This window comes from Alligator mississippiensis, chromosome 9 (assembly GCF_030867095.1).
Source record: "Alligator mississippiensis isolate rAllMis1 chromosome 9, rAllMis1, whole genome shotgun sequence".
NCBI lineage: Eukaryota > Metazoa > Chordata > Crocodylia > Alligatoridae > Alligator > Alligator mississippiensis.
In genome coordinates, this window is record NC_081832.1 from 77,043,015 (window position 1) to 77,056,828 (window position 13,814).

Here is a 13,814-nt window from a genome sequence, read left to right on the forward strand (position 1 = left end):
TTCTTATGCATGTGCCGTGCCTGCTGTGGGGCTGATGTGGAGGTTGCTGTTCCTGTGTCATTAACCTTTGCTAACAACAACTTGACTTTAAAAATGTCCCTTCCGGTTGATCGCATCTCAGCTGCACTCAGGTCTTCAGCATGAAGCATCTCTGCCCTTGGTTACATCTAGCAAGCCCCAGGACGTGAATGGGATCGCACAGGTGGAAAGGAGGGCAGAATCTGGGCCGCTGTGCTCTCAAGAGAAAAAGGCTTATTCTTTATTAAGCCTTTCACAGACAGCCTTTGTGTTTGTCCTGGCAATGCCCACACTGAGGTCAAATCAATGGTAGTTTTGTTGGACCTGCAAGATTAGGTCTGCTGTGCCCATTCTCCAAAATGTTAACATAGGAAATTACTGAAGAACTGGTCGTCACGGCTGTATATGCTCATGGTGTGAGGATATGTACGCTACAGAGAACAGGTGCATCTTGGAAGAAAGATGCAAAAATACAGTAACTCCTGCTGGGACCTGGAAGACACTCGAACAGGTTCGGTACCTTCTGTAAAACTTTCCAGATTAGTCCATTTTAAGGCCTGACCATGTAGTTGCCGTTAGCATGAGCTGGAATGATGCTGGCATTGCAAAGACACAATAGGCAGCCAAATAAACTGCAGGTGGAATATCATATGGCATGACTGCTCTCTCATGCAGGGAAAAGGCAGCCTATATTATCTAAGGCATAGAGTAAAAGTACCATCTTTACTTGAATATGAGTTTTTTGCCCCCAGTCAGCACGGGGGAAAAAGCCCCTTGTCTTACATTTGCATGCAAGGAAATCTCACTAAACACACTGTCCATCTTTGAACTGCTGCTAAAAGCAGTGTATGCTCAGCAGTGGAAACCAGCTGTGACATTGAGTAAATGCAGCCAGCGCTGATCATGCCAATAAAATACATGGACATTGGACAAACATGCTGATGGGAGCCTACTACCAAGACAGGTTGGTGCAACCCATCTGAATAAGATATATGTTAGTGTCCACTGAGTGCAGTCTCTTTCAGCACCTCTTCTTTTTTAATCTCATGGTGAGCCACCAAATTGCATATATTTTTTACTTTATCTTCACTCCCACAGCTGAGCTGTGCCTATCTTCTCCATTTCCAACGAGCCCTGTTTCTTCACCAGCCTTAATGGCCTGGCAAACATCACCAAACAGGGCTCCAAACATACCTCTCTCATATGATTAGTGGTCCCTCCACGAGGTGAAGCTGGACCAGGATGCCCTATGTCTCATCTGCATCTACATCTTGGAGGATCCCAGGACTCCTGGTAAGAACACCTGGTTCCAGTGATGAGGAAGGGCTAATTAGCATGCTTTGTGGGGGTATCTGGGGTACACACACAAACTGGGCAGTGCTGAGCTGTGGGGTCACCATGGCTTGAAATGCTGTTAACTCTGCTGGAGGGAGGAGAGGGCATCCTAATGAACTATATGATAAATCATGAGCCTTTTGTCTTTGGACTAATATTATACACAGCTTGTATTACATATAAATAGGTGTCAAAGTGCTACTTAAAGTGTATTTAGGGAGTACCTGTGCAAAAGCATGCAGCCATTTCAAAAAAGGTAAAATGTAGAACAGAGAGCTGAAACGAACTACTTCAACCAGGAGACCTTACAACACCTACCACTCTCCTGTGAAATACGAGTTTTCATTTCCACCTAGGAGCAATTTTACAATCTTTGCACTCTCCTATGCCTGAGGAAGGGTAATTGTGCTCGAAACCTTGCAAATAAAGTATTTTGTTTGCAAATATCTAGTTGGGCTAATAAAAGATATCACCTCTGCCATGTGCTCTGATTCCACTTGATTTGACTCCCACGCCAGAAAAGTCAGTTATGAGAAGAATTGTAAAATGCTGCTGTTTAGACACTTCAAAAAAGCATCTTCATTTCATCTGCTAACCCCCCACTCCATCCTCAAAGATGTTAATTTATTCTATCCAATTTATAACACAATTTCCAATATGTAAAAAATGTGCTAGGATAGAACCTGACTGAAACACAAATGATAGTTTTATTATGTGTTTGATAAACTGTACCTGAGCGCAACACGCACAAGCAGCCTGCTACCCTGAGAATAGCAGCTGTAAATGGCTTTGCAGCAGGATAAAATGAGTTTATCTTCTTTTGCAAAAGCCCTTTGCCCACTGTAAAGTATTTATCAGTCCATATTGCACTGTTATGTACCATGTGAATGAACTCATGTTACCTTAGAAGAGTTATCTGTGCAGTTCAACCTACTCTCTTTAGAAAAACTTAGTATATTATAAATCTTGCACTTTACTGAGCAGTTTCTTTCCAAGACTACTTCATCCTAGTGCTATTTACACATAACAATTTTCAAAATGTATGTCCTTTTGAAATGGATACTCTATAAAGAGCAGGCTGTCTGAAATCATTCCATTAGGAGAGCACTTTTTATAAAAAAGAGGCCAATGATTTTTTGATGGAAGAGACTGGCGGTCAGGAATTGTATACACCTAGACATGTATAGAAAGGAGTTTCCAACTACTATGATGTGCCATACATCTGCCTGCTGACTTTTTCATACTGATGCTATGGTTCAAAGCTTATAGAAACCCTGTATTCAACAATAAAAGAAGCCTGAGGATATACTGAAACTTAACATACTGCAACTGTGGGTCCTTAGAAAGATGGAGAGCGATTGTTCAACTCCCATCTTGTACTTTTAGGGAATTATTTCAAAAACAAAAAGAAAAGAAAAGAAACATCACAGTTCTTTCGTGCCAGGTCCCCTCCACCTCCCTAAGTCGTGGCAGAAATCTTGCCAATGGAAACCACTCCAGTGCACTGTCTACATCTTCACTCCCTACCCCACCTTTGAATCCTTATCCCATTAAACTTCTCACAGCAAAGCGCGTGCAGCCAACTTGGTTACATCCTTTTGACTTCCAGTATTTTTGCTGAGATGACTCAAGATGCACCCACTAGACTACCAAAAGATACGTACCATGGAGCTGGAGCTGTTCCAGTGAACAAAGACAACATACACCTCCAGCATAGTGAATTTACCATACGCATTGGCATACAAGCCAAATGGGACTCAAAGAGACATCAGACCTCTTAGTTGGCTGCCGTCATCAGTCCTTCAACTGATGCCACTTAAAAAAAGTCTTCTTTTTAAAATCATTTTTGAAGTACAGACAGTCCTCGACTTACAGTTCGAGTTACATTTTGCACTTATAATGTTTCTAAATTGACACCGTTTCGACTTTATGACATCAGTTTCGACTTTATAACGCTTGATCTGATTCATAGATTGTAGAGTCGGAAGGGACCACAATGGATCATCGTGTCCGACCCCCTGCCCCAAGCAGGGAAAGGACCAAGGTCAGACGACCCCAGCCAGGTGCCTATCTAGCCTCCTCTTGAAGACCTCCAAGTTAGGTGATAGCACCACCTCTCTTGGCAGCCCGTTCCAGATGTGACCCCACGCCAGCCAACAAGCTCGCTGCGTCGCCCATCTCTCTGGGGAACATCTGTCCAAACTTCCTTGGATGCTTTCTTTAAGAAAGCAGACAGGACTCCAGAAAACCTGCATCCAGGACTCCTGACAAGACTTCAGCCAAGAGCCCTTCAAAAAGTCCAGCAAAGTCACCTCAAGGAAGTCTTTCCAAATCAACAGGATTGCTATTTACAATATAAATACATGAATGTAGCTGTATTACTCATGTATATTTGATCGAGTGCAAAATTATAGGTTATTTTTGGTGAAAACAGGGTATAGGGCCTTGGTTCAGGAACCAACCTCCCCATTTATAACATTGTTTCTTGTGGGGAAAAACGGTTCTGAGTTACGTTTCGACTTATGACGCCGTTTTCAGGAACCAATCGCGTCGTGAGTCTGAGGACTGCCTGTATTCACAAAGTACCGGCGTTAATCAAACAAAAGGACAACGATTAGTAACACCGCGGTGTCCCCTACTGAAGCAAAGTACCGACGGTCTTGTAATGACATTTCCCACTTAAAAAAAGAATTAGTCAGGAAAGTTGTCTGGATTAAAAGATCCTGGATTCCTGCAATAGCTGTTCGTGGATGAAGAGGACCATTTTTTCGGCACTGACCACATCAGCCCTCAGAAAAAGCCGTTACGTCCCCTTCGTTTTCAATTTTCGAGCACGTGTTTTAGTGCCGGCCGGCTATTTTTCGAGCCAGAGAGTCGTTTCGATGGCGTGATAATCGCTTTACACGCGCGGCTGGTTTCAGTGATTGGGTTCGGGGCGTGATCGTTGCCTGGCGCTTGTGGCCGGTCCGTGTTTATTGCGCAGGGAGCCGCGCAATACATGTAACGTAGCAGGGGGCTGCACAAAACGGAGACCACCGGGAAACGAGTTGACGTCAGCGCACAGGATTAGCACCGAATTGACTGTGTGGACGTGCTTAATCTGAATTAATTTCCCTCTTATGCAACAGCCCTATATAAGTGAATGGATTCTCCCACTTCTCCACCCCCCCCCCAAGGGGGTCATGGACTCTCCCAACAGCGCCTGGAGAGAGAGACTTGGGAAAGTCCAATAGAGTTAGAAAAGGGAAGGGGGGGGATAAAAATGGAACGGCCAACTTCACGCATGCGCCCTTCAGCATTATTGCCCTCTTCCCCACGCGCATGCTCCAAGTGGGCAGGGCGTCGCGACACGAGGCTCGCTTTCCAACGCATGCGCAGTGACGGCAAAATCCCTCCTCCCGTCTTTCCCTCTGACCTGACGCATTCACGCAAACTTGGGCTCTCGCGAGAGAGCGGGAGGCAAACCGGAAGTTCCGTTGGCGGCGGGACTTCGCGCCGGAAGTCCGCCAGACCGCTCACCTCCCGGTGGGGAGGAGCAGACGAGTCGTGGGGGAAGGAGCAGACGAGTCGTGAGGGGGGGGCTAGAGCGGCCGCAGGAAGAGCAGTCCCGAGGCCTACCCCTCAGTCCCACTCTCGCTTCGCCGGGCCCGGTGGGAGCGGGAAGGAGCCGGGTTGGCACGCAGCTAGCAGGTGCTGAGCGGGGGAGGGGGAGAGGCCTCGCTCCGAATGGCCCGCTCGTGTGAACGCTCTTAATCCGGATTAGTTTGATCCACTTGCAGCGGGAGGGGGGTTGTGGGCCAGGCTTGGTGCAGGAGGCACCGGGGGACCGTTTGAAGACCGGGGAGCCCCGTATCACCTCGTTAACACGGTTCCTAACGGGCCCTGTCGAGAGAAGGAGGAGGAGGGCAGTGCAATGAATGTCGCGTCTGCCAGTCTCGACGCGACTCGACAGCTGTCCCTTAAGGGCTGGGACGTTTCAATTCGGAAGCCCCCGAGCCCTTGTCCTCCAGCCGCGGCTTCCCCCCGCCCCCGCGCGCGGTGAAGCAATAATCCTCGCGACCCCCTCGGTCCCGCGCCGGCAGACGGCACAGCGAGCGGTCAGGTGGGCCCGGTCCGCCGCGTGCGTGCGTGCGTGCGTGCTGCGAGACCTGGCGCGCTGTCGCCAGAGCGCCGGAAAGGGCTCGACCGGGCTTGCTCGCCCCACGCGCCAGGATGGGCTGGTTTCCTTACGGTCGTAGGATGGCGGCGCGCTTCGGAGAGGGGTGTCCTGCCTCAGGCAGAGGGATGCGCTGATCCGCGTTGTGCGGCACCATCATCCCTCTCCAGACCGTGCCTCAGGCAGGCGGATGCACGAATCGGCGTGGTTCGGAGAGGGATGCACGAATCGGCGTGGTGCGGCAGGATCATCCCTCTCCAAACCAGGCCTCGGGCAGAGGGATGCACTAATCCACCTTGTGTGGCATGGTTTGGAGAGGGATGCACTAATCGGCATGGTGCGGCAGGATCATCCCTCTCCAAACCATGCCTCAGACTTCAGAAGGATGCACTGTAATCGGCATGGTGCGGCATGGTTTGCAAAGCAATGCACTATAATCGGCATGGTTTGCAGAGGGATGCACTAATCGGCATGGTGCGGCATGGTTTGCAAAGGGATGTGCTAATCGGCATTGTGCGTCATGGTTTGGAGAGGGATGCACTAATCGGCATGATGCGGCAGGATCATCCCTCTCCAAACCATGCCTCAGACTTCAGAAGGATGCACTGTAATCGGCATGGTGCGGTGTGGTTTGCAAAGCAATGCACTATAATCGGCATGGTTTGCAGAGGGATGCACTAATCAGCATGGTGCGGCATGGTTTGCAAAGCAGTGCACTATAATCGGCATTGTGCGGCATGGTTTGGAGAGGGTTGCACTAATCGGCATGATGTGGCAGGATCATCCCTCTCCAAACCATGCCTCAGACTTCAGAAGGATGCACTGTAATCGGCATGGTGCGGCGTGGTTTGCAGAGGGTTGCACTAATCGGCATGGTTCAGAGAGGGCTGTGCTAATCGGCATGGTTTACAGAAGCATTCATAGATGTTAGGGGTGAAAGGGACCTTGGAAGATCATCGGGTCCAGCCCCTTGCACCCAGTAGGAGAGAGGACTGAGGGTGAGGTGACCGTCCAGTCTCCTCTGGAAGATTTCCAGAGTAGTTGATTGCACCCCGTCTGGAGGGAGCTTATTCCACAGACTGAAGGATGACCCTCCCTGGGGCAGGGGGTCAGACAGGATGACCTCGGGAGGTCCTGTCTGGCCCCACTTCTCTCTATTAAGATTTCTCCAGAGCAGCGAGACCATGCTGCGGTGGGTTGCAGATGACAGCGCACATCTTCCTACTTTTAGTTTCCTGAAGCAGCCAACAGAAATGTTGCAAAACTTTAGCAATTAAATTGTTGCCAAGTGATGTGTGCAAACAAGCCCTACCCTTAAAATGCAGTCCTAAAAGGAGGAGAAACATTGGCTCGTCTCAGCTGGAGTTGGTAGTCCCAGGTACCTTTTTGCTAACTAAGAATTGTTTCCTTTTCCTTTGTCCCTTGACTGCCTGTTTTAAGGACGTGTTAGAAGCAAGAAAGAACATGTTAATTCAGATGTTTCAGCTGAACTGACACCACAAGGCAGAAACTTGACTGGTTGTGCCTGCCGGCGTGTCCTGACTTGTGGAGCGGTGTGGATATAAATATGAGTTTGCATTTCTTGCAGCGTGCCGACTGAGCCACAGAGCTGGCAGCTCTACACCATCATACTGACCACCCAGACACGCCATTGGGTGCTTCTATTCCAATTCCTGCAAGATGCCAGCAGCACTTGCAGAGAACAGCCAGGTTATCTGTGAAGTATGGGCAAACAATCTGGAAGAAGAGATGAGGAAAATTCGAGAAATTGTTCTCAGTTACAGATACATCGCCATGGTAAGAATATGGTGCTTTTTAATGACCATTTAAGCTGTCAAAGTAAAGGGATCTCAGCGGGGTAGGTCACTCAAGACAAAAAAGTGTTTGTTTTCCCAGGTCAGCTTGAGCCCAATAGTACGTGGAGCAAACAGCTGGGAAACTAGTTAGCACTCGGCACTTGACTGCGTTTTTAATATATAGACTTTCTTAGGATTTATACAGATAACTTTATGCTTCATTACATACCTGCATAATTTCACAGGGCAGGCAATCCTGAGCAGATGAGATCTATTACACTTACTGACAGGGATTGTATTACTTTGTTTGTATGAGAGAGAATTAAAATAACAAGATGGTCATTTGGTCGTAAACATTTTGATTTAGCTAGCTTGAATGACACGGGCGATTTGGCTGAGAGAAATTTCTTGCTGGCATGTGGCAAAAGGCATGCAAGTCACAACTCGTTAGCTAATAGGACTGCTCCATAATGGTCAGTCACTACAGCCGCAGAGTGGAGGATAATTTGGCCTCAAATATCACGTCGACTTGTTCAGATAGACACATTTATCTCAAATTTCTGAGAATCTTGTTGAGGTGGAATTCCTCGTGTGGTCGGGTGGGAGCGGGGAAAACATTTAAAAACTAATTAAATATAAATCTTGGATGTACTTGCTTCATGCCATATTTGATCATTAATTACATTTAGTTATAATTAAATAAAAGAGCTGACCTTTACTTAATGAAGCTAAATCTCAATATAGCTAAAGTCCCTTGCAAATTGTGCGCAGGGGTGTGTGTATACACATTGGGTGCTGCTTAAAAATTGGGTTGGTCTAATAAAAGATATCAAATTCACCCAAGGAACCTTGTCTGCTTAAAATCTAGGCTCTTATGAAGAGCAGTGTATTGTAACCCCCTTTCTTTTAAACGTGGGTCCTTCTGCAAATGCTGGGGCGTCTAAAAAGGCCAATTCTTAGTGGCACCCACTATGTGAATGGGTAAATATGAATGGATTCCATCCCTGCTGAAACTCTCACGCCTCTGGAGCCCATGTGCTGAAACAGGAGCTTCTACTTCCCCCACCCAGCATATCTTTCTATGTGATCTTGCAGTTAGGATGACTGCTTGGCACGGCAGTTCTGTAGCTAGTCTGAAGTCACATACGCTTGAATGACACTGTAGGACCAGACAGAGGAAAGGTTGGGCTGCGGAGAGATTTTTGCAAATATGCAAAGAAAGATTCACCTCTTGTATCTGCTTCTTGGTAAGACTAGTCGATAGCAGCTGGATGAGCATCTCTTGAGTGAGAAACCACAGGAATTTGACATCATAGCAAAGACAACGTGCAATTATTGGCTAACTAATGTGTTTTATATTAAACATTTTCTCTGTTATTAAGGAGCCTCTTTACGCTTTGATACTGTATAAGTTACTAGCTGGTTTAGAGTGAATGTTTTCCAAAAACCAATGCTAATCTGCCATAACCTGGAATATCATACTACGAACAAAACCACATTGTTGTTCTTTTAAACCTGTGTTTAGAACTGTATGAATTGATGGCTATAAAATAGACACTTCTGTAGTTATTGGAAAGATGAAGAGGTTATTACCCAAGGTGGGGGGCGGGGGGGGGTAATAATCTCCTAGCTGTCTAAGGCTGTGCACTATGAATGACTGGGTGTATTAGACTTTTGCATAATAAAATGTGAAAAAGGGTGCCAAATATAATTAAATGGTGGCAGGTGCTAGCAAACTACATAGCCACGGAAAGATGCTTTTTTCTCCCCCCTCTGGAAATTGGGGATGAAATGGAAACAGTATGCAATTGCAGATTTTCTTAACTTTTTCTAAACTTTGTTCAATTACCCTAGCGGTATAAAGAAATAAGCAAGCAGTATGAATTTCAGGTTTCTTGGTTATTTCAAGTACCAGGGGAAAAAAAGCAGATAAACCAAAATTATTCTTAAATTGATCATTTTATAGAAAAGGTGGCTGTTGCAGTTTTTAGAGCCCTAGGTGTCAACCAGAACGTGCAGCTTTGCTAACTTTCTTCACCTGTGTTTCTTTACTAGGACACAGAGTTTCCAGGAGTTGTGGTGAGGCCAATTGGTGAATTTCGGAGCTCCATCGACTACCAGTATCAGCTCCTCCGGTGTAACGTAGACCTCCTGAAAATTATCCAGCTGGGCTTAACCTTCACGAATGAGAAAGGAGAGTATCCTTCTGGGATCAACACCTGGCAGTTCAATTTCAAATTCAATCTAACGTAAGTCTTCTGAACCACAGAACAAGTGACCCAAAAACGTTCTTAAACGGTCTGGCATCCACATCCAGGCGAATGCTTTGCATGTCAACAGCATAATCATTAACGAAGTTACTGTTAACGGGAGAACAATGGCCAAAAGTTTGCTAGGGTTGAAGTTGATAATTAGAAAAACTTTTTCATCTTTAATTCAATCTGATCTCCAGGTCACTGAGAGACCAAAACTATAGGGTCCGGTGATGCTTTTGTTGGTCACTGTACCTGTGTTTTGAAAGGAAGGGAAGGGGATCCTGCTTGTTGGGCATGAGCCTGCCTGACCAGCCCAGCTGATGTGAAACTCCCATTTCCTTTTAGGGAGGACATGTACTCACAGGATTCCATAGATCTCCTGGCAAATTCTGGGCTGCAGTTCCAGAAACATGAGGAGGAAGGGATCGATACCCTGCACTTCGCAGAGCTGCTCATGACCTCAGGGGTGGTCCTCAGCGACAATGTTAAATGGCTCTCGTTTCACAGGTGTGTCCAAGAGGAATGCAGGGAATGTTGGGGCTGGAAAATGAACGGCAATTCTCTTGTCAATAAGATCCCTCTCGTCTTTATTCTTAGAGGCACAAGTCCAGCTTTCAAGGGGTGAATTTATATCTTTGTAGCTTCGGTTATTTAAGTAAATGGAGAGTGCAATGCATGCAGGTGGTTTGGTACCATTTCCTTTGCCCTAAACCTGAGTATATTCCATGCTCGCAAACAGGAGATGTTAACAGAGAACAGAAGTGAAAACCTAAGGAGGAGTTTATTAAACTTAAGTACCCTGGGACATAAGGGGTTTGTTTCCTTGTACTAGACAATACTGCTTCTTTCTCTCACGAACTTCACTTTGAACATATATTTACTGTTTGGAGAAAGAGGGCTTGAAGTTGAGGCTTGCTTATCTCCTGAGTTATTTGAATGCCTAGTTGCTTCCCCCCGACACCATCCCAAGTTGAGGTGAGAAGCAGCAAAGGGGTAGGTCTGTAAGATTAGCTCCTTTTTTCTCTCTTACATGTTAAAAATTCCTCTAGTTACTGAGAAAATATCTATACGTGGAAGAAAGGCATTTGTTTCCCCCCACCCAACAGTCTAGCTATTTTTATTTTAGCTTATCATGTGAAACTTTAGTATAGATGAGGCAAGCAGAGGTCCTGTCTCAAGGTAAGTCATCAAGGTGAGCAGCATGAATGCTAGGATCTGGTTAATAACAACTCTGACGTAAAGAAAATGTTATGCCTTTGGCTATTTCTGTTGCTTATTTAATAGACTTTGTACCACTCTATTGTCAGTGGCTACGATTTTGGCTACATGGTGAAATTGCTGACAGACTCCAGACTCCCTGAGGAGGAACATGAATTCTTTCATATTTTGAACCTTTTCTTCCCATCCATCTATGATGTCAAGTACTTAATGAAGAGCTGTAAAAACCTTAAGGTATTTACTTCTTATCAGTAGCTGGATTGCATTAGCAAGTGGGATTTCCACTGTTTATCACATCTTGTACGCAAAAGCCCAAATGTAGGATGGATCGTAGTTGTACAGTATTTTGACATTTGTATCTGTGTATAGTGGGCACGGTCCAATTACTTTGGTTTTAGCTGCACGTCACCAGGAGAAGATAAATTTGTTCCATTTCCCCATATCTTTTGACTGGTCGGTTAGGAAGCATTCACAAGAACTTCTGCTTCAGGGGGCAGCTTTTTCAAAAGCTGGCTGAGACCAAGTGTGCTCTTTCCTGCTTAAGATGTCAATCAGCATTTTCACTCTAAGTCGATATGACTTAGCTAAAGGAAGCATGCTGCCTGGTAGCCTTTGTAGGGGCAGATTCCAGGTGATAAAAATAATTGTTCTCCTTCCTTTCCAGGGAGGTCTTCAAGAAGTTGCAGATCAGCTGGATTTGCAACGAATTGGACGACAGCATCAGGCAGGATCGGACTCGCTGCTCACGGGAATGGCCTTCTTCAGGATGAAAGAGGTATCCGTGAATTGCTTTCCTCTTTCCAGCTGCAAAATTGGAGGGAGAACCCAGGCTATGGCTTGTCTGTTCTCTTCCCTCCCCACTGTCCCCACACACACCTCCTGGCCTCTTGATTTTTTGGAGTCTTGTGCCAGCCCTTTATGCTTCAAAAAATGAGCCCCCCGAGTTCTCTTCCCCTGGTTGTTAATTGCTGCCTTCCACTGCTGAAGCCGCTGCATTTAAACAAAGCTGTATGCATATGAGGTTAAACTGCTTTACAAATGCACGCTAAAAAAGGGAGAAATCAGTAAATAAAAAGAAATTTTTCCCCTCCCTTGCAGTTGTTCTTTGAGGATTCAATTGATGATGCAAAGTACTGTGGCCGGCTGTACGGCCTTGGCACAGGAGTGGCACAGAAGCAAAGTGAGGACGTGGAGTCGGCTCAAGAGAAGATGAGCATTCTCGCCATTATCAACAACATGCAGCAGTGAGAAATGGAGACCCGTCAGCAGGACATGGTCCCAGAACAGCAACTGCTGTCAGAAACTTTTCCAATTCTGTCAAACAAAAGGCATCTACCGCATGCATTTGGCAGAAAGACTAGAGTTTTGATGAAGGGGGAAAAAAAGCATCTTCATTTCAAACCTAAAAGGGAGTTCTGAATTCATAACAATACCAGCATTGGTGGTTTGCCATCTTTTTAATACCAAGGGCAGGAGAGAGAATCTAAATGTGTATACCTCCTCTTTTTTCTTTCCTTTTTTTTTTTTTAAAATACCGAATCTGCAAGGAAGACTTAAATGGAGAACATTCAGCAGAGCTGAAGTTCTGAAATGCCAGTGAAATTGGACACAGCAACCTTGCAGGGCCCTTTAGGAAGCTTATTTTAAAATTTCTTGTGCATGCTGTGAGGTGATGTCTGCTCCTCATCTTTTGCTCACTTTTATCCCTCTGTGTCATTTATGTAATGACCCTCTCATTCACGGCAGAGCATGGGGAACAAAGCAAAGCACCTTCTCTGCAGCAGGTGTTCAGCTCGAGCTGTCTTGCCTCCGGCCAGGATGGCTGCAGGATGGGTGTTTTGAACAGCTGTGCTGTACAGGGTCCCTTGGGACTGTTGTGCAATACAAGTGTGTTACACCACTGAGCCTCGTTTTAATTCTCATAGTTATGAACAGAATAAACTGCTGCGTAGATGAACCAGCCTGGAAGCTTGCTGCCTTCTAGAGATTTTGTAACAGGAATTTGGACCAAAACAGTTTCAGCCACCCAGTTTCACTTGATGATGTAGAAGATCTTGTTCATCTCACTTCAGTATGTAGGAGTAGTTTACTAGGCAAATAATTATATTTACTTTCATATTGGAGTGATGTTTAAACAGGCCTCAAAGCCACTGCGTCTCCCTTTGTAAAGATTTGAGGAGTATCCTAAAGAGTGGAGATTGAAGGCTCAGGAGTCCGATTTTTGACTAGAGGTTCTAATAATACACATTATTTTTGAACAGCTCTGAATATGTTTCTATAAGAAAAAAACCTCTTTTGAACAGCAAATTAAACCTCTCATTTTAAGTCTTGCATTTTAACAAGCTTAAATGATTCTTGATTGATGTTAAACTGGTAATTAAAATGCTTGTAAATACTATGTTTTTAATTTTGTAAAATAAAGGTTTTGGTTTTTTTTTTACCCAGGCCCCGTTTCTAGTCTTCTACAAAGCACCAGCTCAGCAGCTGAGCTGCTGCCCTCTCTGTGACTAACACAGGTCATGAAGTGGCCACTTTCACTTGCAGTTTTACTCTACAGGCAAATGCAGTAAGAGCAGTTCTAACCAAACTGAACAGTAGTGAAGCAACTGAGATTCATGCATCAGTTGATGGAACCTCATCCTTTAAATTATTTATACTGCTATCATCTAGCAGGTCCACCAGGCCAGCAGTTTGTTCAAGACAGTCCCCTATATGAAAGCTTCTTTCCCTTGAGCTGTTGGAGTAAAAGAGTAGCTGACTGATCCAGTTCTCTTGGGAGAAAATGCTGCTGTAAAAATCACAATTCAGGATTGTGAATCTCTAATCTAAATTCCTGTCTCTGGGAAAGAGATGAGATGCAGGCATACTCCCATCCTCCATTCTTCCACTTCGTTACCTTGGTAGGAAGCCGTGCTCAGCTTGCTGGCTTCTGTGTACCCAGGCAGCGCACAGGAACTGGGCAGAAAATCCTGCTAGGGATTTGGACACCTATACGTTTTGCGAGGCAGAGCTCAAGTCCCTTTGCTGTAGGTTCTT

General features: G+C 45.5%; 1 protein-coding gene across 2 annotated transcripts; it reads left to right on the top strand.

Annotated features, from left to right (window-relative positions):
- Positions 1-4,905: 4,905 nt before the first annotated feature.
- On the top strand, positions 4,906-13,218 carry CNOT8 (CCR4-NOT transcription complex subunit 8). 2 transcript variants are annotated; one of them, XM_006264265.4, is made up of 7 exons: positions 4,906-5,043; positions 7,098-7,306; positions 9,361-9,554; positions 9,906-10,067; positions 10,868-11,012; positions 11,443-11,553; positions 11,877-13,218. In XM_006264265.4, exons 2-7 carry the CDS (start codon positions 7,190-7,192, stop codon positions 12,024-12,026), a joined length of 879 nt encoding a protein of 292 aa, XP_006264327.1. In that variant the 5' UTR covers positions 4,906-5,043; positions 7,098-7,189; the 3' UTR covers positions 12,027-13,218. The 2 variants fall into 2 exon arrangements, with proteins under 2 accessions (XP_006264327.1, XP_014465696.2); XM_014610210.3 differs by lacking the exon at positions 4,906-5,043 and adding an exon at positions 5,180-6,887.
- The last annotated feature ends 596 nt before the right edge of the window (positions 13,219-13,814 follow it).